Source organism: Microcaecilia unicolor, chromosome 7 (genome assembly GCF_901765095.1).
Source record: "Microcaecilia unicolor chromosome 7, aMicUni1.1, whole genome shotgun sequence".
Classification (NCBI taxonomy): domain Eukaryota; kingdom Metazoa; phylum Chordata; class Amphibia; order Gymnophiona; family Siphonopidae; genus Microcaecilia; species Microcaecilia unicolor.
This window is the reverse complement of record NC_044037.1, coordinates 100,126,587-100,151,241: the sequence shown is the minus strand read 5'-3', so window position 1 is coordinate 100,151,241 and position 24,655 is coordinate 100,126,587. Positions and strand designations below refer to the sequence as shown.

General features: G+C 43.9%; 1 protein-coding gene across 2 annotated transcripts in view; it reads left to right on the top strand.

Annotated features, from left to right (window-relative positions):
* The window catches only part of LOC115474481 (secretory immunoglobulin A-binding protein EsiB-like), a 29,191-nt gene extending 4,536 nt beyond the window's left edge, over positions 1-24,655 (top strand). Inside the window, exons 2-5 of one of the 2 annotated variants that reach the window (XM_030209967.1) lie at positions 15,577-15,718; positions 16,008-16,053; positions 22,132-22,218; positions 24,255-24,655. In XM_030209967.1, the coding sequence (XP_030065827.1) occupies positions 15,577-15,718; positions 16,008-16,053; positions 22,132-22,218; positions 24,255-24,351 (372 nt within the window). In that variant the 3' untranslated portion in view covers positions 24,352-24,655. Of the gene's footprint in view, positions 1-15,576; positions 15,730-16,007; positions 16,054-18,482; positions 18,566-22,131; positions 22,219-24,254 lie in introns of those variants that run through there. The other variant, XM_030209968.1, reaches the window with a different exon arrangement.

Genomic DNA, 24,655 nt, shown 5'->3' with positions numbered 1-24,655 from the left:
GTGAGTTACATTCAGGTACACTGGATATTTTTCTGTCCCTGGAGGGCTCACAATCTAAGTTTGCAGATGAGGCAATGGAGGATTAAGTGACTTGCCCAAGATCACAAGGAGCAGCAGCGGGAATTGAACCGGCCACCTGAGGATTGCAAGACGGACCAGTGCTCTAACCACTAGGCTTTTGAAGGTTATCAGGTTTGACAGTAAATATATTTGCTAACTTTAAACACTTGCAAGATAACCAGTCAAAAAATTAATGTTTTACTTTTCATTATTTTGTAAATGTGTTTGAACTGTTGGTTTTTATGTTATTTTTTTGGCATATCTTTACTGCAATATTAACCATGATCTTATGTTTTACAGTTCTTTTGAACCTGCATTTTTAAAAATCACTTCTAAAGATTTGGTTTAAATTTATTTTATGAGTCGTTTCCTTGGCACCTTTATTGTCTACCCTTAAAAACGTTCAACCAAACCATGTTTTTGCATGAAAAGTGCATTTCTCAGTGGGAATTTTTTTCAATGCGAATCTATTATGCTAGCATTCTTTCTACAATTCTACTTCTATGAAAAAAATGTCTAGTATAGAGTCTCTCTGTACACTTCAGTCTTACTGCAGGTAAATTGATACCACCATATTTTCTCTAGATCTTATAAACTATTGCATTTGTTTATTCAATTGAAATAATTTAAAAGCTCCTTTCAGTACCTTATCTTTGGAGCAGGATCCTACACATGCCTCCTCTTGCTTCTTGTCTGCTTTGTGTGAGGTTTTAGAGGCATATGTGGAGCAGAGATAAGCTTGTTTCTCCACCTCCAACACAGAACTAGGTACATGTAAAGGGGCATTTTTGAAAGGATGTCCAAGTCAGAATAGAGACATCCAGCTTATAACACCCAAAACGGATATCCATCTATTTTTCAACAGGAAATACGTGAGATGGATGTCCGTGTGCTAAAGATATCCAGCATGAACAGCCATTTTACAAACTGGAATGCCCAGCCTATGAATGGCAAAAAAGCAGGAACAAGGGCATCTGTCTGGCATCATTCTTAGAAGAATGGCCACATAGATGTCCTGCAAAGCAGAGGGGCAGCCTAGTGGTTAGTGCAGTGGACATTAAACCAAGATCCCCCGGTTCAAATCCCACTAACTCTTATTTTGTACTTGTGAGCCCTCCAGGAACAGAAAAATACACTGTACCTGAATGTACATCACTTCATTACCCTTCAGGCTTGCACGTGGCTTATATACTTAGGTACATTATATATATTTCTGTTTCTAGAAGGCTCACACACACACAAAAAATAAGAGTTAGTGGAATTTGAACCAGGGGCCCTTGGTTTAAAGTCTACTGCACTGCTGTCATAGAGCCTGGTATCTCCTTTCTGTTTCACTTTCAGGGGAGAGGGAAAGAGTCAGCAACCACTGGGAGATTAAGGAAGTGTCATGCCTTAATCCCTCTAGTGGTCAGCTGCTCAATCACACCACATTTTTATACTCCGGATGTAACTGAATCAGGTCTAAATTAGGATGTCCGTCTTTTTAGGTTTGGATATTTCTTCCCATTCAGTAATCGCTGTTGGATGTCCTGATTTTGGGCCCTCCCTAGTCTCACCAACCCCCCCCCCACTCCAACACGCTCCCATACTATTTGGTTTCACTGCAGTGTTGGACGTCCTTTTTCTGCTTTTGTAAAATTGGGATTTGAACGTTTCAAGCACATGGATGTCCATTTGGGCATTTTGAAACTTCCATATGCTTTGAAAATAAGCTCCATAGTAACATAGTAAATAATAGCAAATAAAGACCAGTATAGTCCATCTGGTCTGTCCAGTAAGGTGAGTAAGTGGAGTTGTACCCGTTGCTTCATGCAGATTATACTCCTCCATGCCTTAGATTAGGGTTGTGTAGGTTACATCCCTCTATGCCTTTTTTGACACCCAAAATGCATCATTCTCCATTTCTTCACTTTAAAGCTTAACTGCCAAGCATACACCCATGCTTCCAATTTTTGTAGATCTCTTGTCCTCCCCACCGGGACACTCTATTACAAATCTTCATGTCATCCTCAAAAAGTAGTCTTTTCCTTCAAACCTTTTTGGCAGTATTGCTCATAAAGATATTAAACAGAATCAGGCCCAGGACCAATCCCTGAGGCACTACACTATTCAAAGTGAATTTCATTTACCACTACGCTCTTTCTCTCTGGGGCAGCTGGAAAAATGGTTTAGAGAGGGTGGAGGCAAGTGCTGGAGAAGTGTGGGAAATGGGGCAGCTTTGTTCATATAAGGTAGGAGTGTTCTTAGTGTATCTGGGTTTAAAAAAGGTTTGGACAAGTTCCTGGAGGAAATGTCCATAGTTAGTTATTGAGATGGACATGGGGGAAGACACCGTTTGCCCCATGCAATGTTGTTACTAATTGGATTTCTTCCAGGTACTTGTAACCTGGATTGACCACTGTTGGAAACAGGATACTGGGCTAGATGGGACCATTGGTCTGACCCATTATTGCTATTTTTATGTTCTTATGTTGTATTTATTATTGCATTGTATTACTTTGTTTCATTAGTAAATAAAAATTGGTTTCTGATATAAAGTTGCTGTTCTCACACATGAGGGGGCACTTTCAATATGAAGTCTAAATCCAACTTTGGATGTTTTGCAAAAAACGTCCAAAAATTGATTAGCAAACATGACCATTTTTGAAGCTGGCCATTTCCTAAACATTTTCTAGATGTCTAGTGCTTAGTGCATCTATCTTTTTGGACCATTTTCGAAAAAAGAAAACATCCAAGTGAAAAACGCACAAAAACAAGCCCTTGGGATGTAGGAGGAGCCAGCATTCTTAGTAGACTGGCCACACAGACATCCCAGTAGAACAGTGGGGCACCCTGGGGGCCTGCAGTGGCCTTCACATAAAAGATCCCAGGTACATATCTCACCATTACCCCCTTATATTGTACGGTGGGCCCTCCAAAACTCACCAAAAACCTACCGTGCCCAACTGTACATTACTACAATAGCCCTTATGCCTGCAGGTATCACCTATATGTGGGTACAGTAGGTTTTTTGTGGAGTTTGGGGGGGAGGGCTCACACTTTCCACCACAAGTGTAGCAGTTAGAGTGGCATATGGCCCTGGGTCCCCTTCTCTAGAGTGCACTGCACCGACCACTAGGCTATTCCAGGGACCTTCTTGCTGCTCTAATAGGACTGACCATAACATCTGAAGCTCTCATAGAGGCTAGTATGTACTGTTTCATAGTAACATAGTAGATGACGGCAGCAGCAAAAGACCTGCACGGTCCATCCATTCTGCCCAACAAGATAACTCATATTTGCTGCTTTTTGTGTATACCCTACTTTGATTTGTACCTGTGCTCTTCATTCACATCTTTGGGGGGGGGGGGGGGGGGGGGGGGGGGGGGGGTCAGTGACCACTGGGAGAGTAAGGGGGTGTCATTCCTTTATTCCTCCAGTGGTCATCTGGTCATTTAGGGCACTTTTTTGTGATTTAGTCATTATTAAAACAAGTCTAGACCAAACATCCAACTTTTAGCCCTGGACATTTTCATTTTGTTCCATTATGGCAGAAAAACATCTGTTAGGAACACCCAATTCTCACCCTTAACACACCGCTGAGATGCCCCATTGTGATTTGAACGCACTGCAGATGAACAGCATAGAAAAACTTCTAAAAAATGAGGCTTGAAAATAGTAATTTGGATGTTTTTGCGAGAAAAATGCCCATCTGCCAGTTTATGACACTTTCTGGACATTTTTCTCTTTTGAAAATGAACCCCACAGTTTCTTTGGTTCCTCTCTCTGGAAACAAAAAACATGTTACTTGGAGGTGGCTTTTTTTTATTCCTTTCTGCAAAATACCTGAAGGTCTATTCTAAAACTAGGTACCAGCATTTGCCTGGCATTGACGCTTGTGAATGCTTAGAAAATTAGCGCTAATGCATGCAAGCGTGCTACACACTATTCTATACACTCATGTGTAAGTGGCATTGATTGCACATAAATGCAAAGGGAATTAGATGTGACTGGGCCATGGGAGGAGAGCGGTAGGTCTACTGCACATGTAGCGCATGCCAAATTGACACTACTGCCTGGTTAGCACGCCCACCTGGCAGTAATTTTGAAGTTGGAATGCGCTGTTTGCTGCAATAGAAAGTATTTTTCTATTTTCTACCACAGTAGTAAGGTTTTATATAGAATTTTATACTCTACTGGTAACCAGTGTAAACGTATGAGTGCCAGTGAAATATGATCAAATCTAGACAATCCATAAAGAGTACGAGCTACAGAATTTTATACAATTTGAAGAAATTTTAATATTTTCTTTGGCAGTCCTAAAAGCAAACTGTTGCAGTAATCAAAACATGGATTAACCATACTTGTATTACCATCCTGAAATTTTGTGGAGTTAAGTAATCTTTAAGACGCTTCACTAGTCTCAAGCCTAGAGAAAATAATACCAATCATTTTTCATACTTGCTCTCGCATGGTCAACTCAGTATCAAGAATCACACCTAAAGAATGAATCTTCTGGACAAAAGTAATCCCAACATTATCAAAATTGAAGGATATAGGAAAATCTGGAATAAGATAACCTGATAGCAACATTACATGTGTCTTTGCCATATTCAACGTACCTTGCTAAGGATGTAAAAAAAATGGAAGCGATGCAAAGAAAAGCTATGAGAATGGTATGGGATTTGCGTTACAAGTCGTATGAGGAGAGACTTGCGGACCTGAACATGTATACCCTGGAGGAAAGGAGAAACGGGTGATATGATACAGACGTTCAAATATTTGAAAGGTATTAATCCGCAAATGAACCTTTTCCGGAGATGGGAGGGCGGTAGAACGAGAGGACATGATATGAGAGTGAAGGGGGGCAGACTCAAGAAAAATGTCAGGAAGTATTTTTTCACGGAGAGAGTGGTAGATACTTGGAATGCCCTCCCGCGGGAGGTGGTGGAGATGAAAACGGTAGCGGAATTCAAGCATGCGTGGGATAAACATAAAGGAATCCTGTGCAGAAGGAATGGATCCTCAGAAGCTTAGCCGAAATTGGGAGGCGGGGCTGGTGTTTGGGTGGTGGGGCTAGTTCTGGGCAAGACTTCTACGGTCTGTGTCCTGAAAATGGCAGATACAAATCAAGGTAAGGTATACACAAGAAGTAGCACATATGAGTTTATCTTGTTGGGCAGACTAGATGGACCGTGCAGGTCTTTTTCTGTCGTCATCTACTATATGTTACTATATATATTCAACGTCAGTTTACTTGCTTTCATCCATTGATTAACAGTACTTGAAGTTTCAGAGTGAAAGTCTTTAATTTAAAAAAAGAATTGAATGTCATCGGCATATATATGATATTTAACACTGAGCCCTCCTAATAGTGCACAGAGTGGTTGTAGAAAAATGTTAAATAAAGTAGCGGACAAAGCAGATCCTTGTGACACTCCACAATCCATATAACGAAGAAGAACAATCATGAAGCACAAAATTGCCTACAACTCAGAAACAATGAGTTCCAGTATGCAAATAGCTTTAAGTCAATGCAACAATATAGTATGGTCGACAAAGTGAAAAGCAGTTGATAAGATACTAACAAAAAAAAGAAACATCTTTGCCAAAGCCAGTTTGAATTACATCTTGCATGGAAATGAGCAAAGTTTCTGTGTCTTGATTAGATCCAAATACAAACTGATATTTGTCTAACAGTTGATTAATTAGTTGTTCATGAACAACCTTTTCAATTACTTTTCCTACAAACGGCAAGGAAGAAATTGGTCGTCTGTAATTTGTTACAACAGTAGGATCAAGGGAAGAATTCTTTAGAAGAGGTCAGACTTCTGCTTTCCTAAATGTACTTTCGCTGTGATCAGACTTGTTTCCATCTGTACTGGAAATTAGTGCATCAGCAACTGCAAAATCTGTTTTTCTGTACTATGGGGATAATTCTGGAACTGGGCGCCATGTTTTAGGTGTCCCAATGGCACGTGCTGAGCGCCGATTCTATAATGGCACCTTGACTCCAAGATGTCGTTATAGAATACTAGAGTAATCTGCCATCACTGTGCCAAACATTTACACGCCTTCAGTTATATCCTACTACTACTACTATTTAGCATTTTTATAGCGCTACAAGGCGTACGCAGCGCTGCACAAACATAGAAGAAAGACAGTCCCTGCTCAAAGAGCTTACAATCTAATAGACAAAAAATAAAGTAAGCAAATCAAATCAATTAATGTGTACAGGAAGGAGGAGAGGAGGGTAGGTGGAGGCGAGTGGTTACATCCACTATTGTAAGACATGTGGGGATCCTTTTACTAAGCCGCAGTAAAAAGTGGCCTGCAGTTGTGTGGGCGTGTGTTTTTGGTGCACACTGGGCCATTTTTTTTACCGTGGCTGGGAAAAAAAGGCTTTTTTTCAATATGGAGGCAGTAAATGGCCATGTGCTAGAATTACAAGTATCACATGGCTATTTTTATTTATTTATTTGGATTTGCTCACACCTTTTCAGTAGTAGTTCAAAGTGAGTTACAGTCAGGTACATTGGGTATTTCTCTGTCCCTGGAGGGCTCACAATCTAAGCTTGCAGATGAGGCAATGGAGGGTTAAGTGACTAGCCCAAGATCACAAGGAGCAGCACTGGGATTTGAACCGGCCACCTCTGGAAGTCAAGACAGGTGCTCTGACCACTTGACCACCACTCCACTCCATATATGGTATGGAAGACTCACCCAGTGCATCCCTGGGTGCACTGGGCAGGCCGCTGCCACCCTGGAGGCGGCACCGGAGGGAGGAGGAAGCACTCCTCCCCCTGGCATCCGAAGGCACCGGGGGGGGGGGGGGGGAGGCTCGGGGCCACTAAACCATCAGGTGTGGGCTGGAGGTCCAATTTGCCTGAGCCCTTACCGCCACCCATTGACCTAGAAGTAGCACGTGTACCAATGTGGCCATGCTGCCGATTACCACCAGGAACACCCCCCTGCGGTAGAAAATAGAAAAATATTTTCTACCACAGGGGGTGTTAAATAATATCTCACCAACTATCTCTGCTAGATTGCGTATACATCAGCCCTCATAAACTCTATGCTCCTTTTGAGCACATTTATTAGATGTTCCATCATTTTGATTGATCGAGCTTGAGGAATACAGAATGACTATTTTCTATGTAGCAGGGCCAAAGTTATGGAACAAAGTGCCACTTCGGGTTAGCACGATGAGATCTATGCATGTTTTTAAAAACATTTTTAAAACAATTCTTTTTCAACAAATATTTGGCAAAGACCTTATTGATGGTTAAGACATTGGGGTGTTTAAGTTTTTTTTTGTTTATTATCTCTGTTTAGGTATGGAACTTGTGGATTGTAATGTTTAGTTAATATATTTTAATATTTTGTTTTTATTTTGGGGTCCTTTTACTAAGGTGCGCTAATAGATTTAGCACAGGCTAACGATCAGTATGCGCTAAATGATAAGATACCCATTATATTCCTATGGGCATCTATCATTTAGCACACGCTAAATCTGTTAGCACACCTTAGCAAAAGGACCACTTTATGTTTTATTATTGATATCAAATTGTGATATTTATATATATTTTTTACTTTAAATTGAATTGAGAGCTTTAAATAGTTTAACAACTCTTAACCATTAAAGTAATGTTCCAATACAAACAATTTAGAACAGATATCTCACTCCGTATCTAATACAGGTGCTCACTAATTAATCCCCCTACCACCCCCCTCCCCAATTACACCCCTCCCCATTATAGTTGCCCTAACAATTACATCATTCACACTGCATCTAATATACGATCCAAATGTATCCATTGTGTCACTTCCTGGTCAACGCGCCCTAATCAGTTTCTCCAGCTCGGCCACCAGTTTGACTTTTGTTAACCACTGCTGTTTAGTGGGTCCAGTCCTCGACTTCCAGTGAAAGGCAATAATTGTCTTTGCCACCGCCAGACAAAGATGTTTTATACGCCTCTGCCATTTTAGTCCTCTTCTGTTCCCCCATCCTAAAAGACACCACTTGGGATCACAGGGAAACTCAGAGTCCAGGACTATTGTGAGATTACACACCACTTCCGACCAAAAGTTTTGCAGGGGTGGACATGTCCACCAGACATGCAAAAATGTGCCAACGGCCTTTCCACATCGCCAGCACTGATTGTTGGCATCCGGGTACATTATTTTCACCCAATCAGGTGTATAATACCATCTACTTACTACTACTACTACTATTTAGCATTTCTATAGCGCTACAAGGCATACGCAGCGCTGCACAAACATAGACGAAAGACAGTCCCTGCTCAAAGAGCTTACAATCTAATAGACAAAAAATAAATAAAGTAAGCAAATCAAATCAATTAATGTGAACGGGAAGGAAGAGAGGAGGGTAGGTGGAGGCGAGTGGTTACAAGTGGTTACGAGTCAAAAGCAATGTTAAAGAGGTGGGCTTTCAGTCTAGATTTAAAGGTGGCCAAGGATGGGGCAAGACGTAGGGGCTCAGGAAGTTTATTCCAGGCGAAGGGTGCAGCGAGACAGAAGGCGCGAAGTCTGGAGTTGGCAGTAGTGGAGAAGGGAACAGATAAGAAGGATTTATCCATGGAGCGGAGTGCACGGGAAGGGGTGTAGGGAAGGACGAGTGTGGAGAGATACTGGGGAGCAGCAGAGTGAATACATTTATAGGTCAGTAGAAGAAGTTTGAACAGGATGCGAAAACGGATAGGGAGCCAGTGAAGGGTCTTGAGGAGAGGGGTAGTATGAGTAAAGCGACCCTGGCGGAAGATGAGACGGGCAGCAGAGTTTTGAACCGACTGGAGAGGGGAGAGGTGACTAAGTGGGAGGCCAGCAAGAAGCAGATTGCAGTAGTCTAAACGAGAGGTGACAAGGGTGTGGATGAGGGTTTTGGTAGAGTGCTCGGAAAGAAAGGGGCGGATTTTACGAATGTTGTAAAGAAAGAAACGACAGGTCTTGGCAATCTGCTGGATATGAGCAGAGGAGAGAGAAGAGTCAAAGATGACCCCAAGGTTTCGAGCTGAGGAGACAGGGAGAATGAGAGAGCCATCAACAGAAATAGAAAACGGGGGGAGCAGGGAGGTGGGTTTGGGGGGGGGGAAATGAGAAGCTCGGTTTTGGTCATATTTAATTTCAGGTGGCGTTGAGACATCCAGACAGCAATGTCAGACAAGCACGCTGAAACTTTGGTTTGGATGCAAGGTGAAATCTAACCAATCCTCAACAGACCCAGCCTGCAAATACTGCCCCCTGTTGGCCAGCTGGGAAGCAAGGCTCCTGTGCTATCTGCGCATAGGTCGACAGAATTCTGGTCCCGCACAGCTTATATTTTAGGGAGCTCCACAGTATCAACAGGACCTGAAGTGGTGAACTGGATTAGGAACTGGTTGACGGACAGACGCCAGAGGGTGGTGGTGACTGGAATTCACTCGGAGGAAGGAAAGGTGAGTAGTGGAGTGCCTCAGGGATCGGTGCTGGGGCCAATTCTGTTCAATATATTTGTGAGTGACATTGCCGAAGGGTTAGAAGGTAAAGTTTGCCTATTTGCGGATGATACTAAGATCTGTAACAGAGTGGACACCATGGAGGGAGTGGAAAACATGAAAAAAGATCTGAGGAAGATAGAAGAATGGTCTAAGGTTTGGCAATTAAAATTCAATGCGAAGAAATGCAAAGTGATGCACTTAGGGAATAGAAATCCACGGGAGACGTATGTGTTAGGCGGTGAGAGTCTGATAGGTATGGGCGGAGAAAGGGATCTTGGGGTGATAGTATCTGAGGATTTGAAGGCGACGAAACAGTGTGACAAGGCGGTGGCCGTAGCTAGAAGGTTGTTAGGCTGTATAGAGAGAGGTGTGACCAGCAGAAGAAAGGGGGTGTTGATGCCCCTGTATAAGTCGTTGGTGAGGCCCCACCTGGAGTATTGTGTTCAGTTTTGGAGGCCGTATCTTGTTAAGGATGTAAAAAGAATTGAAGCGGTGCAAAGAAAAGCTACAAGAATGGTATGGGATTTGCGTTACAAGACGTATGAGGCAAGACTTGCTGAACTAAACATGTATACTCTGGAGCAAAGGAGAAACAGGGGTGATATGATACAGACGTTCAAATATTTGAAAGGTATTAATCCGCAAACGAACCTTTTCCGGAGATGGGAAGGTGGTAGAACGAGAGGACATGAAATGAGATTGAAGGGGGGCAGACTCAAGAAAAATGTCAGGAAGTATTTTTTCACGGAGAGAGTAGTGGATGCTTGGAATGCCCTCCCGCGGGAGGTGGTGGAAATGAAAACGGTAATGGAATTCAAACATGCGTGGGATAAGCATAAAGGAATCCTGTGCCAAAGGAATGGATCCTCAGGAGCTTAGTCAGGATCGGGAGGCGGGGCTGGTGGTTGGGAGGCAGGGATAGTGCTGGACAGACTTGTACGGTCTGTGCTAGAGCCGGTGGTGGGCAGCAGGACTGGTGGTTGGGAGGCGGGGATAGTGCTGGACAGACTTGTACGGTCTGTACCAGAGCCGGTGGTTGGGAGGCAGGGCTGATGGTTGGGAGGTGAGGATAGTGCTGGGCAGACTTATACGGTCTGTGCCAGAGCCAGTGGTTGGGAGGAGAGGCAGGTGGTTGGGAGGCGGGGATAGTGCTGGGCAGACTTATACGGTCTGTGCCCTGAAGAGCACAGGTACAAATCAAAGTAGGGTATACACAAAAAGCAGCAAATATGAGTTATCTTGTTGGGCAGACTGGATGGACCATGCAGGTCTTTTTCTGCCGTCATCTACTATGTTAGGTGTGAAATGAATGGATTTGATGTCAATTGTTTATAAGTTTTGGCTGGGACTGAAGCCCAGAGGACTGCATCTAGAGAGTATCCCGGGACAAAGTATTGTTCCAGAATCGTTATCGATGACTGCTCCCCCCTACTCCATTCTGTTATAAATTTTAGTTGGGCCGCCCAGTAGTACCACTGCAAGTTAGGCATGCCTCTTCCCCCTTGTTCTGCCGCTCCCCACATCACCTTCCTGGAGAGTCTAGCTGAGCGCCCTCCCCAGACAAATCTGGAAATTTCTGATTGAAAGCGCATGATCTCCCCCTTGGGGAACATTAGGGGCAGAGATTGGAATAGAAATAACAACCTGGGCAATAGGTTCATTTTAATGGCTGATATTCATCCCCACCAGGATAGCCACCCATTTTTCCACCTACTCATGTCCCTGCGGAGTTCCCTAAACAGAGGGATGTAATTCAAGGAATGTAATTGCGACAGATCTCTGGGGATCTGTATTCCTAAATATCGGAAGCACGTTCCTGCTTTTTTGAAAGCAAATGACTGTAACATTCTATCCAACTCCTTATCTGGGATAGTGACCCCCATCAATTCAGGTTTGTCATAATTGACTTTGAAGCCTGATATCCCCCCAAACCTATAAAGCACCCTAATAATAATAGGCAGTGTCAGCAAAGGGTTGCCCACATAGAACAGAACATCATCTGCAAATAATACTATTTTATGTTCTCTTCCCCCAAGTTGTATTCCTCTAATGTCAACTAGTGGAGTGGAGGAGTGGCCTAGTGATTAGGGTGGTGGACTTTGGTCCTGAGGAACTGAGTTCAATTCCCACTTCAGGCACAGGCAGCTCCTTGTGACTCTGGGCAAGTCACTTAACTCTCCATTGCCCCATGTAAGCTGCATTGAGCCTGCCATGAGTGGGAAAGTGCAGGGTACAAATGTAACAAAAAAAAACCCAACTAGAATACGAACCCTGTGCGCCAGGGGTTCGATAGAAAGAGCAAATAACAGGGGAGAGAGAGGGTATCCCTGACAGGTGCCCCTTTGGATTTTGAACTGGTTAGAATATCTCCCATTGACATTAATTCTAGCTTCCGGAGACTCATACAGGCATTGAAGCCATTCCACAAATTTAGTCCCAAACTCCATTGACTCCAAGACCTCTCTCAGGTAGGCGGCATCTGTGGTCAACAAAGACAAAGGAACCTTCTGCTTTTGGGCTCCCCAAACTATATTCAGAGATCGCCTAATATTATCTATTACCTGCCTTTTGGGTATAAAGCCTGATTGGTCTTCATGGACTAACTGTGGCAACACTCTACCTAGGCGATCTGCCATTATCTTAGCTAATATTTTTACATCTACATTTAGTAGGGATATCGGTCTGTAAGATCCACAAGCAGTTGGATCTCATCCTGGCTTTAAAAGTACCAATATCCCCACCTCATGCATGCTGGGAGGGAAAGAGTTTCCCACAAAGCAATCGTTTCCCACCCTTCTCAAGAGAGGAGCTAACTGTGGTGCGTATATTTTATAGAATTTAGCAGTATACCCATCCAACCCAGGTGCCTTCCCACCTTTAAGACTTTTAATTACTCTTGTCACCTCATCTAAAGATATGGGGGATTCTAACTCGTCGTTCTGTTTGTCTGAAAGTCTCTGGAGTCCCAATCCCTCAAGTAATTTTGTGTCTCTGATTTCGAGACTCCTTCACCCCCAGAGTAAAGAGTGGTTTAAAATTGGACAAATTGTTCTCTAATTTCCCTATCTTGGTGGAGAAGAGCATCCCCAACCCCTTTTATTTTTGTTATAGTACATTTAGTCTGGCGCTGTCGAAGAAAGTGCACTAGCATGTTTCCTGCTTTGTTACTACACTCAAAAAAATGTTGTTGCGTCTGGGGAATTCCATTTTTCCTACCTGAATCCTTTGCAATTCAGATCTGCAATCTAATAATTCAGGTAGAATTTCAGGGTGTTCCCCCCCTTGGTGTAGCGCCTCCAGGTGAGCCAACTTCGAGCGAGTATCTAACTCTTGGGCACAGCATTCACACTTGCGGATAGCTCCCCATTTGATGAGGTGCCCCCGTAGTACGGTTTTGAGGGCATCCCAGAGATTCTCATCCAACACTTCTCCATTATCATTAAATTCTATATTGTCTTTTATAGCCCCCTGTATCTCCTTACAAACCTTCACCTCGCCTAGTAGAGATTCATTCAGTATCCAGAAATTATTTCTACTTTCCTTCTCTAACCCAAAGAGGGACACCCAGACCGTGGCATGATCAGAAGCATGAATATTCAGTGTCCCGTATCTGCCCCCAAAGGGAGTGGCTACACCATATTGCATCTATTCTTGTGTATGTCTGTTGCGCGTGAGAATAAAAGGAGAATGTTCGTTGCCCTGGATGCTGCAGTCTCCATACATCTAGTAAGTCTAACTCCTTGATCAGTTTTAAGAGTTCACTTCTGGGGCCCTGGGTGCCTCCCACCCCTCCTTTTGAGTGGTCGAGTCCAGCCACTGTCAAATTAAAGTCCCCCCCATGATCACTCTACCCGATGCGAACTGTGTCAACTCATCCTGTAGTGATTCGAAGAAGTTGCCCTGACATGTATTGGGAGCGTACAGATTAATAATCATTACTTGTTGATAGTGCAGTTTCCCTTTTATCGCTATGCATTTCCCATGGGCTTCTATATACACGCTATCTTTGACAAAAGGTACCCCTTCTCGAATATAGGTTACCAGTCCCCCTGTTTTGCCCCCCTGGGGTCCGCTAATGGATAGTAGTCCCCAAAACCTTTGTGTTTAAGCAATAATGTATCTCTCTTTTGTATATGGGTTTCCTGAAGCATAACATCCCATTTCAGGCACCTCAGTTCCCGAAATATAATGCTTCTCTTTCCTGGATTATTTAAACCATTGACATTCCAAGAACCCACCCTCACCCCCTCCCCCCTCCCCAATTCTCTTGACAACCAACCAGCACCTCCTCCAGCCAGTTAGCTCCCCGAGAAAGTGTGCCAGCACCAGAGGTCCACAAGCATTCACCATATACCGGTTCACCCTACCTTTCCTTTCCACCTTCATTCACTCCCCACACATTTCACAGACTTTTCCATCATTTACCATCTCTCCCTTAAAAGTACATCAGCAGTCCTCCAGATTAGGCATTGTCTCCACAAAAGTCAAGTTGTTTCTCCCAACTCAGGGCTGGGTTCAGTCGGAGGAGGGGTGCGCTTCCTCCCCCCTCGTACCTTTTCCCAACCCTTTTGTGCTTTAGTTGGGGAACCTGGGTCCCGGCTTTGGGATGCTACCCCCTCTGCAGGTAGATCTGTACATCCAAGCTCTGAGAGGACTTTCCAGGCTCCTGTTATAGTATGAATCTTCCGCGTCTGGGTTCCTACTGACAATTGTAATACAAATGGATAAAGCCATCGGTATCTCAAGCTCGCCTTTTGTAAATAGGCTGTTACCTCTCTGAAATCTCTTCGTCTTCGTAGAGTCATCTGGGCCAGATCCTGGAAGACCTTGATCTTGCAATTTTTCCAATTAATATCACCCATGGTCCTGGCCTTTTTCCAAACTGTCTCCTTTACGGTGAAATCATGAAAACAGGTGATAATGTCCCTAGGTACTGCCCCTCTCTGAGGGCCCAGGCTTCTATGAGCTCTGTCCAGAACAATGTGGCCAGGTCCTTGCTCTCATGGGATTTTTCTCCTGAATTCTGGATAAACTTGCAGAGTTCCTGTACCACTTTGGCACTATCTTTGTATTGATCTTCCTCTGGGACACCTTTAAATTGCAAGTTGCATCTTCTTGATCTATTTTCTAGGTCTTCAACCTTTAACTCCATATCCATTCGTAGCTGTTTCTCCCTTTTTAGAGCTGCTTGTATGCCTTGTATATCCTCCACAATGGCTTCCACCTTCTCCTCTGTTTCCTATTTCTCTCACCTCTCCATGGAGTTCCGCTACTGCCGATTGAATATCCCTTTTAATGTTCACCAGTTCGGCCTTCAAGTCTTTAAACCAGCGGGCGACATCCTTCCTTGTGAGTTTGATATCGCTCTCAGAGTGCTCCTTGTAGTCTGGATCTGTAACCGAGTGTTCGGTCGCCATTTTAGCACCGCGTGTCATTGCCCTCCGCTCCGCATTTGATCCTATTCTCTGCTTGTCAGCCTTATATTGAAAATTTTCAAGCTTTTTCCGTGCCGCCATGCTTTCAGGATTCTTTAAAGATTGAGTTGGGGAGGAATCAAGCATTTACCCGGGCATAACCAATTTTTTATTCTTAGGCACCTTCGGAGCTCCACGATCAAGCGGCCATCTCACAGCGGTGATGTCACTTCCTCCTATTATTTATTTTTTTTTACCAAAGATATATATGTAAATTTATAATGCGCTTACAATTTCTGAGATAACGTGGAATATAAGATTTTTTAAAATAAACAATCAGTCGCAGGCTAGTTTACATCTCTCCTCTTGTTTTTTCCCTGCCCTTTCTCATCCCTTCCTCTCCTGTCTTCATCTGCCCCCATTGCTTCCATTTTTTCTTCTATCCCTCTCACTTCCTTCTCTCTCTTCTACTCCTGCTCCTCTTCTCTCTTTTATTCTTCTTACCCCCTACCTTTCTTTCTCTTCCCTCTACACTTTTCCTTTCCACCCCTCCATTTTTCTTCCCTCTCCTGCCCTTCCCTTCTTCCTTTCACCCTCTATTCTCCTTCCCTCCTCCTCCTCCACAGGTAGCAGCTGTACTCATCTCTGTCTGCTTCCTGCTTTACATCTGGCTGTGTTACGAGAACTTCCACTTTCATGTAACCCACCTGTACGCCCACCTGGGCTATCCCAGTGCTCAGCACATCATGGGACAGAGATACCTGCAGGGTAAGAAGGAGGTAGGGTATAAAGTTCTGTGGACAGTACATGATGCTTCTCACTCCTGTCTCTCTTATAGTCCTGGGTAAACTGATTACATATACCTGTGTGGGCATTAGCATGTTAATACCTTACAGTATGTGTGTGCTTCATAGGCAGTGTGTGTGATGCAGCTACATCCTCTGTCCCAGGGAACAAAGACAGAGCAAGATAGACAGACATCACTAGTATGATGTTAACATGTCACAGCATGTACATGTTTGATATCTGGTGTCTGATAGTTTCTTCCTGTATCCAGGAGTTGGGGTGCAGCAGGATGAAGAGAGAGCCATGCACTGGTTCAGGTAAGCCGGTTTGAGAAACAGCGGTGACAACCAAGATGAAGAGGGAAAGTAACCAAGGAGATCAAATGCTTTTAATCCAAGGTTTTATTGTGAATCATCAAATTCCATCTGATGTACAGATTGACCCACTTTGAAACTGAACTGGAAGGAGCACCCTTTGTATTTAAGCTTTCTGTCTCTTTTTCTCAACATTCATTTCTTTATTTTTGGTCCCATTGGGTGGGGATATTTCTATACAAGGAGGTCAACATTCAGCTGCACAGTGAACATCCGTTTTGAAATATCTAGTTTAGGTGTTTTCAAATCACACATATATTGTAACACTATTGTCCAGGTAGCATGCTGAATAGTGTGACTTGAAACATCTAAGTTGGATGCTGCAAGTTATTTCTATCTGTACAGGCCACCTAGATATATAACATAAATTTACCATCCAATACTCAGTCCACAGTGGTCAGCTGTTTTAAAGCATCTGACCACCGCATGCTGAATCTAATCCAGATGTGGGCCTCTTCTGCCTACTTAAACCCTGTTGAAAATCAACCCCTTAGCAATTGAATATCACCACTTAGATAAACAGGTTATACATCTAAGTGTACCATCCCAGACTGGCCCAAATTCCACCCCAGTTTTAGACACATAGGGCTAGATTCTATATATGGTGCCTAAAAAATCCACGCAGAAATAAGTGTATTCTATAAAATTAAGGCACGGTATATAGAATATGCGTTATCAGTACTGCAGAGCCTAAAACTACATGCATTCATTTTTGCCAAGAAAAACCTCATGTAAATCCATGCGCATAGATTTAGGCATACTGAGGTGTATTCTATAATTGCGCACGTAACTGTTGGAATGCCCACAGATGGCCCATAAACATGCCCCTTTTTAGCTATGCGCATTTATTTTGAATTGTGCGCTTTGCAATTTAGGTGCAGTTCTTTATAGAATACGCTTACCGATTTCCGCGCATAAATTGTAGCTATTGCCAATTAGCACTCATTATTGCTTGTTAAGTGCTGTTAAAAATGCTAATTTATCTTGTTCCACCAATTAAGTTATGTGCTTATCTCCGCATGACTCTAGGCACCATATATAGAATCCAGGGGATAGGGGGATTCTATATATGGTACCTAAAAAATTGGCACCGAAATCAGTGTCGACTAAGCATATTCTATAATCGGCACCTAGATTTAGATACTGATTATAGAATACGCTTAGTTGATATCTCAGCGCCTAAAGTTACACGCATCCATTTACACCAATGAAAATGTAGCGTAAATCCTGGCAATAGATTTACACGCACTGGGCCATATTCTATAACTACACAAGTAAATTTTGGAATGCCGATGAAACACCCATTTCCCCACCCATAACTATGCCCCTTTTGCCTGCGTGCGTTAGAAGATCGCACACTTTGTTACCGAATATGCTTAGCAAGTTGGTTACATAAATTCTAATCAGTGCCAATTAGTGTTCATTATTGCTTGTTAAGTTATGCGCATTGTTATAGAATCCTCTTGGATTTTGGTGCGGATCTCTAGGCACGCTATATAGAATCTGGGGGGTAATGGGAGCACAATAATTTATACATCCAAAATGATCTGGCACCTTGAACTACTGTATTTTGTTGCATGTTTGAGGGGTTTTGGATTGTCAGGAGTAGTATGGGAGACAAGACGTTAGGGTAAATGAAAAGCTCTCGGTCTCCAGACAGTTGACTTCAAGGGTTCTGCAGGGTTTGTGCTTGTCCCCCGCATTGTTTAACATCTATTTAGTGCTCCTTTGTCATTGCCTGCAGTCTCTGTTATTTTCTTTTGTCACATTTATGCTGAAGATGTTCAGTTTTTTTTCCTTTTCGAACACTGGTTGATTTGGCAGTAGGCCAACTGGAAACGGCTTTTGCAATGGTGGCCAGTTGGTTGGAGGATAATAGGTTGTTGTTGAACACTGGAAAAACAGAGGTGATGGTGGTTTCTAGATCTGATGTGCCTCATTTTCCAAGTAAAGTGGTACTTGGTGGTCAGGAGTTCCCGATCATGCAGCATTCTTGGCAATGTCCTTGATGCTAGTCTGTCTATTAAAGTGTGTGCAGTGATTAAATGCTCTTTTTTTTTTAATTGTAGATGCTTAATAGGGTGAGGCCTTTCCTACCTGGAGAGGATTTCTGTCTGGTTGTCCAGAGTATGGTGTTGAGCGGTTTAGATTATTGTAATGTGCTGTACTTGGGGCTCCCTGCTGGATGGATAAAGGCCCTACAGGTGATACATAATGCCGCTGTTCAATTGATTTTTCAATCTTCTTAACATGATTATATGTCTCTCAGTTGTTGCACTAGTTGCACTGGCTTCCTGTGGAGGCTAGGATACAATTTAAGCTTCTTTTACTAATTCACAATGTGCTTTGGCACTCTTCTACTGGTTATCTAGCAAATGTTTTGCAGATGAATACATTTGTGTGGTCTTTGCGCTCCAAGGAGGCGGCTTTGCTGTGTGTCCCTAATTTGGCTAAGGTATGCTTTGAAGAGATGGGGAACAGTTCTTTTTCAATGGTGGGGCAGGTGATATGGAACCAGTTACTGCTTTTTGTAAGGCAGTATTTAAGAAAGAACTGAAGGGCCACCGTTTCTCTTGGTATATGCAACCTTAAAGGATGGGGCAGTATAAGTGACTGCTGTGTGATGCTTATAGTTCTGTGTGCTAGTTTGGGGGGGGGGGGTCTCTTGGGAAAGTAGGGAGGTTGATGGGGAATTTTGTTATTATTTATGTATATTTGTGGGTGTACTGACTTTTTATTATGTATTGTTTTATTGTGATCCACCTTGGATACAGGCAGAATATAAAAGCTTTAACCATTAAAGCATCTGTTCAACTGCTTTTGATATTGAAAACGGAAAATACTTTAAAATTAATTCCAAGAACTAAAACCTTTGATTTTTGAAATATGTTCAATTTTAATTTAACATGAACATTTATATTCTGCTTTACCCAAAGGGTTCAAGGTGGATCACGTCTCATCAAATTACAAAAAGCAGACCACTACTGCTCTGCTGTCACTGGACTAAGAATGGTATAGCAAGTGCCTTAATAAACATAAACCCCCTAGGCCTGCAATGACGTATTCAAACAACTTCAATTTCAACAAATATTCTTGGTAAAGCCAAATTTTAAGTTTCGATTAAAAATTCTTATAAGAAGAGATATATTGGATGTCCCACGGAAAAGAATTCCACATTTAATGGCCACATCCCTATATTGTTATTTTTCTTTCATATTTCTTCTGTAATTTTTTGTTTGTTTGTTTTCTGTTTTCAAGTTATACACAGGAAACAGAAAAACAAAAAAAAAAGGTTAAAAAAATTACGAGATATGAAAAAACCCCAATAATATATGGACAATCATTCAGTGCTTGAAAGAAAACAAGCTACAGATACCTGATGCTTACACAAAATAGAAGAAATTGGCACAGAGGCCTCAATAACACTAGTCACAGAAAAGGCTAAGGGGCTCATTTTCAAAGCACTTAGATTTACAAAGCTTCGAAGGTTACTATCCTGCTTATTTTCGAATGAAAAGGCCGGCCATCTTCTGACACAAATCGGGAGATAGTCGGCCATCTCCTACACCCGGCCAAATCGGTATTATTGAAAGCCGATTTTGGCCGGCTTCAACTGCTTTCCGTTGCGGAGCCGGCCAAACTTCAAGGAGGCGTGTCGGCAGGGTACAGAAGGCGGGATGGGGGTGTGGTTATGAGATGGCCGGCTTCGCCCGATAATGGAAAAAAGAAAGCCGGCCCTAACAAGCATTTGGCCAACTTTACTTGGTCCCTTTTTGTTAACGACCAAGCAGGGGCGTATCTGAGGTTCGGCGGTAGGGGGGGCAGGGGCTAGAGTGAGGGGGCACATTATAGCCCCCCCCGGCCGCCGCCGCCGCCTCCCCTACTGCCGTCAACCCTCCCCCCTACCGCCGTTAACCCTCCCTCCCCCGCCTACCGCCGTCACCTACCCCCGAGGTCCGCTTCCTCCTGCTGGCTTTTTAAAATATAGCTTCAGCTGGCGGGGGACCCCAACCCCCCGCCAGCCCAGCCGCGGTCTTCTTTAACTTCTTCATCCTCGTCGTGCTGAAAGCTGCATGCATCCTTAGTTCCAGTTGGAAGGAGTCTGACGTCGCAGTACGTTGATGTTACAACGTACTGCGACGTCAGACTCCGTCCAACTGGAACTAAGGATGCATGCAGCTTTCAGCACGACGAGGATGAAGAAGTTAAAGAAGACCGCGGCTGGGCTGGCGGGGGGTTGGGGTCCCCCGCCAGCTGAAGCTATATTTTAAAAAGCCAGCAGGAGGAAGCGGACCTCGGGGGTAGGTGACGGCGGTAGGGGGGTCTGGGGCGAAATCTGCGGGGGCCCAGGCCCCTGTGGCCCCACGCAGATACGCCCCTGCGACCAAGCATCAAAAAGGTACCCCAACAGACCAGATGACCACCGGAGGGAATCGGGGATGACCTGCCCTGACTCCCCCAGTGGTCACCAACCCCCTCCTACCCCCCCAAAAAAATTAAAAAACATTTTTTGCCAGCCTCTATGCCAACCTCAAATGTCATACCCAGCTCCATGACAGCAGTATACAGGTCCCTGGAGCAGTTTTTAGTGGGTGCAGTGCACTTCAGGCAGGTGGACCCAGGCCCATCCCCCCCCTACCTGTTACAATTGTGCTGCTTAATGCTTAGTCATCCAACCCCCCCAAACCCACTGTACCCACATGTAGGTGCCCCCCTTCATCCCTAAGGGCTATGGTAGTGGTGTACAGTTGTGGGAAGTGGGTTTTGGGGGGGATTTGGGGGGCTCAGTACACAAGATAAGGGAGGTATGCACCTGGCAGCAATTTTTGAAGTACACTGCAGTGCCCCCTAGGGTGCCTGGTTGGTGTCCTGGCATGTAAGGGGGACCAGTGCACTACAAATGCTGGCTCCTCCCATGACCAAATGCCTTGGATTTGGCCGGGTTTGAGATGGCCGCCATTAGTTTCCATTATCGCTGAAAACCAATGCCGGCCATCTCTAAAACCGGCCCAAATGTTGAGATTTGGCTGGCTCCAACCTTATTATCGAAATGAAAGATGGCCGGCCATCTTGTTTCGATAATAAGGTCGGGACGACGCTTTAAGGGGCCGGCCTTGAAGATGGCTGCCCTTATAGATGGCTGGCCCCATTCGATTATGCCCCTCTATATAACTTTGAAAATCCGCATCCCCGTCTCTCCTGCTTTTGCCTCATATGTTTCTTGAGACTTGGGGGCCCTTTTACAAAGACACGTAGGTGCCTATGCACGCCCAATGCGTGTCAATTTGGAGTTACCACCCAGCTACCACGTGGCCCGGATGGTAATTTTGTTTTTTACACGTGCTGGAAAATAATATTTATTTTCTGGCACATAGCACAAACCGGGTGGTAATCATCATTCTATGTGCATAGACGATTGCCGCACGGTTAACGTGTGAGACCTTACCGCTAAGTCAATGGGTGGCAGTAAGGTCTCAGACCCAAAATGGACGCGCCAATTATTAATTTGCCGCACGTCCATTTTCGGCAAAAATTTAAATAAGGTCTTTTTAAAAGGCACGCTGAAAAATGGATCTGTGCACGCTCAAAATACGCACCTACACTAGTGCAGCCCATTTTTCATCACACCTTACTAAAAGGACCCCTTGCAGGCCTTTTTGGAAGAGTTAAGAGATCTTTGAAGTAGATGTTCCACAGATGCAAGCTTAGTCGATGGCCTGCAGCTGCATGATAGCACCGTCTCAGTCATTTCATTCAAACCTATAGAGCTTCGGTTAATAGGAATTTTCTTCTGAATATTAAAGAACTCCAGACCAAACTGTAAGCTGGGATTGTACCTGTATGTACCTGGAAAACTACTACTACTACTTATCATTTCTATAGCGCTACTAAAACTCAGGGAAATGTATAATGCAGAAAAAATGTAGCAGAAAGCAGCTCTGTCTTCTGCTTCCCCCTCTCACTTATAGCAGACACACCTTCACTCTTATAACTCAGCTGCTTTCCTCTAATCCATTGCAGGCGCGCCTCGCAGCAAGGGCATCCTCACGCTTCTTATAATGTGGCTGTGGGGAAGTTGAGGAATAGGACTCTGATGCAAGAAGATGGGTAACTTACTTTATTTAATTCCTGAGGAGTATGGAAAACCTTTGTTTCTGGGGCCCATGTAATAAACTGAACTATCCTTTCGTGCAGTGTTTTACTTCTGATTTTACCTGATGTAAGTGTTTTTTTAGCGCCAAAAAATCAGCAGTAAACCACCATGCTAAAGGATAGTGCAGCTCATTAGGATAATGTGTGGGCATACAAAACGTATGCAAAAGGAGAATCTGAAATTTCTCTCGAGGTAAAAATCCATGCTAAATTTTGACATTTTTTTTTGTTACTTCCCTTATTACTCCAGCTCATGGTTGGGAGCAAAGGGTCATCTGCAGGGAAATACAGCTCTTCACCTAAGATGGCCAGCAAGGTGGGCCCTGGACACACCCCCTTCCCCTTCACCATGGCCAATCCCTGGTGGCTCAAGTAGGCCTAGAACACTCCCCACCTTTCTGCAAAGCCAATCCCTGCTAGCTCAAGTGAGCTGACATACCCCGACCTCTCAGACTATCCACCTTAGGTTGGAAGGCAGGAGAGATACTCACTTGGTTCTCTTTTCAGTGCCACCATCTTGAAAAATGGCAGTGTCCGGCTCATAGAAAAATACTGGAATGCACTGCTAGGGGTCAGTCTGCCACATGAGGGAAGCACTCCCTTATTTGGCAGGCTGAGCCCTATCAGTTCATTCTGAGCTACCACTGAGGGTCAAGCACCAATATATTTCAAGACAGCTGTCAGGGGACATGAAGGGGTGCCACTACATGCCTTCCTGGGACCACTTAAGTATTATTGACCCACAGGGAGTGCTGTAACTTCAAAGGATCTCTGGATGAGGATCTTCCTGTGCCAGATGCCCTGCATCAATATACTACTACAACTTCTAATCATTTTTATAGTGCTATTAGATGTACGCAGTGCTGTACACATTATATGCAGGTACTTTCTTTGTCCCTAGAGGGCTCACAATCTAACTTTTTGTACCTGGGGCAATGGAGGGTTAAGTGACTTGCCCAAGGTCACAAGGAACTGCAGTGGGAATCAAACCCAGGTAGACAGGATCAACGTCTGCTGCACTAACCATTAGGTGCATGAGGCTCTAGGGGAAAGGCAGAGGACGGGAGGAAATTTGGCGTATGCCCACTTTGGGCTCAGGCCCTCCCCCCCCCCCCCCCCCCCCCCCCAAATCAGCCATCTGGCAACACCACTGCTCTGGTAGAAATATTTTATTTTTGTTAATACTGAACAGGGATTTTTTTTCATGCATTGACAGGAAAGAAGAAGGAAAAAAATCCACCTGATGCAGAAAATAGTAGTGTTACCACAGTGCTGTGCGCTGTTTTTCCTGTGGGCGCACATTATTTTAGTGCCATGCTTTTTTCCATGCAATTAGTTTACTGCATCAGGAGTAAAAGTGTTTTTTCCAGTGCATGCGGTAGAAAACAGTGCACTGAAGCTTAGTGCACAGTGGAAAGCATGGCTTATTACATCGGTCTGTGTGTGGCTGTCAATGTGTTCTTTCACTTAATGCCCATCTGTAATCTGCGTGTGTGTGTGTGTTGGTTTAAAGGAAGCTAAGCCTTTTTGTCTGCAGTACTGTTTCACATTGTGTGTGTCCATCTAACCTGTTTCTCACGCCTCCATTCCTACTCCTGGCCTTCTGTAATCTCTGTCAAGTTTGTGTATGTCTGTCATCTCAGTGTCTCTCACTCTGTACAGGTCTCACACTCTCTGTGCTTCTATTTCTGCATTGGAGCCGACTCTGTGGGTGCTGTGGGTGCTTGAGCACCCCCAATATTGAGAAAATTCCTTGTATGTGTCAGGGAGGGGTTATTTTCATTGGGCTTAGCACCCCCAATAATTTTGAAAAGTTGGCTCCTATGATTTCTGCCTGTGTCTATAATTTCTCTATAGGCATCACACTCAGAGAAACATGGAACATGATGGCACATATAGACCATGTGGTCCATCCAGTCTGCCCATCTACACTTTCTCTTAAGCTTTACAATCCCTTCCTCACTTCCGCTTTCTATGTACTTGTCTTTCAGAGGGGTAGAAGAGCTCCTGGGCCAGGCTGCTGACCAGGGAGTGCAAGAAGCTCAGGAGCTACTGGAGATGCTGAAGCGAAACAGAGGCCTCTCCTAACTCCTTACTCTTTACAGATGGGATCGGTACATACTGTAAACGCTCCACACATTCATTTTAACATTCTAGTTCTCTATGCTTCCATCTTATAGATGTATCTCTAACATCAAAAGATATTCATGTCATAATACTCTCTGTAGTATCTTGCAGCATCAGTTATGTTTTATCAAGATATATGTTGACTGATAATGCAAAAACATCATTTTCTTCTATGCATTAGAATTTAATTTGTCATCTTTACTACTTATTTGCATGCTCTGCAGATGGGACACTCTGCTGGAACTTACAGAATAAACTGCCTAGT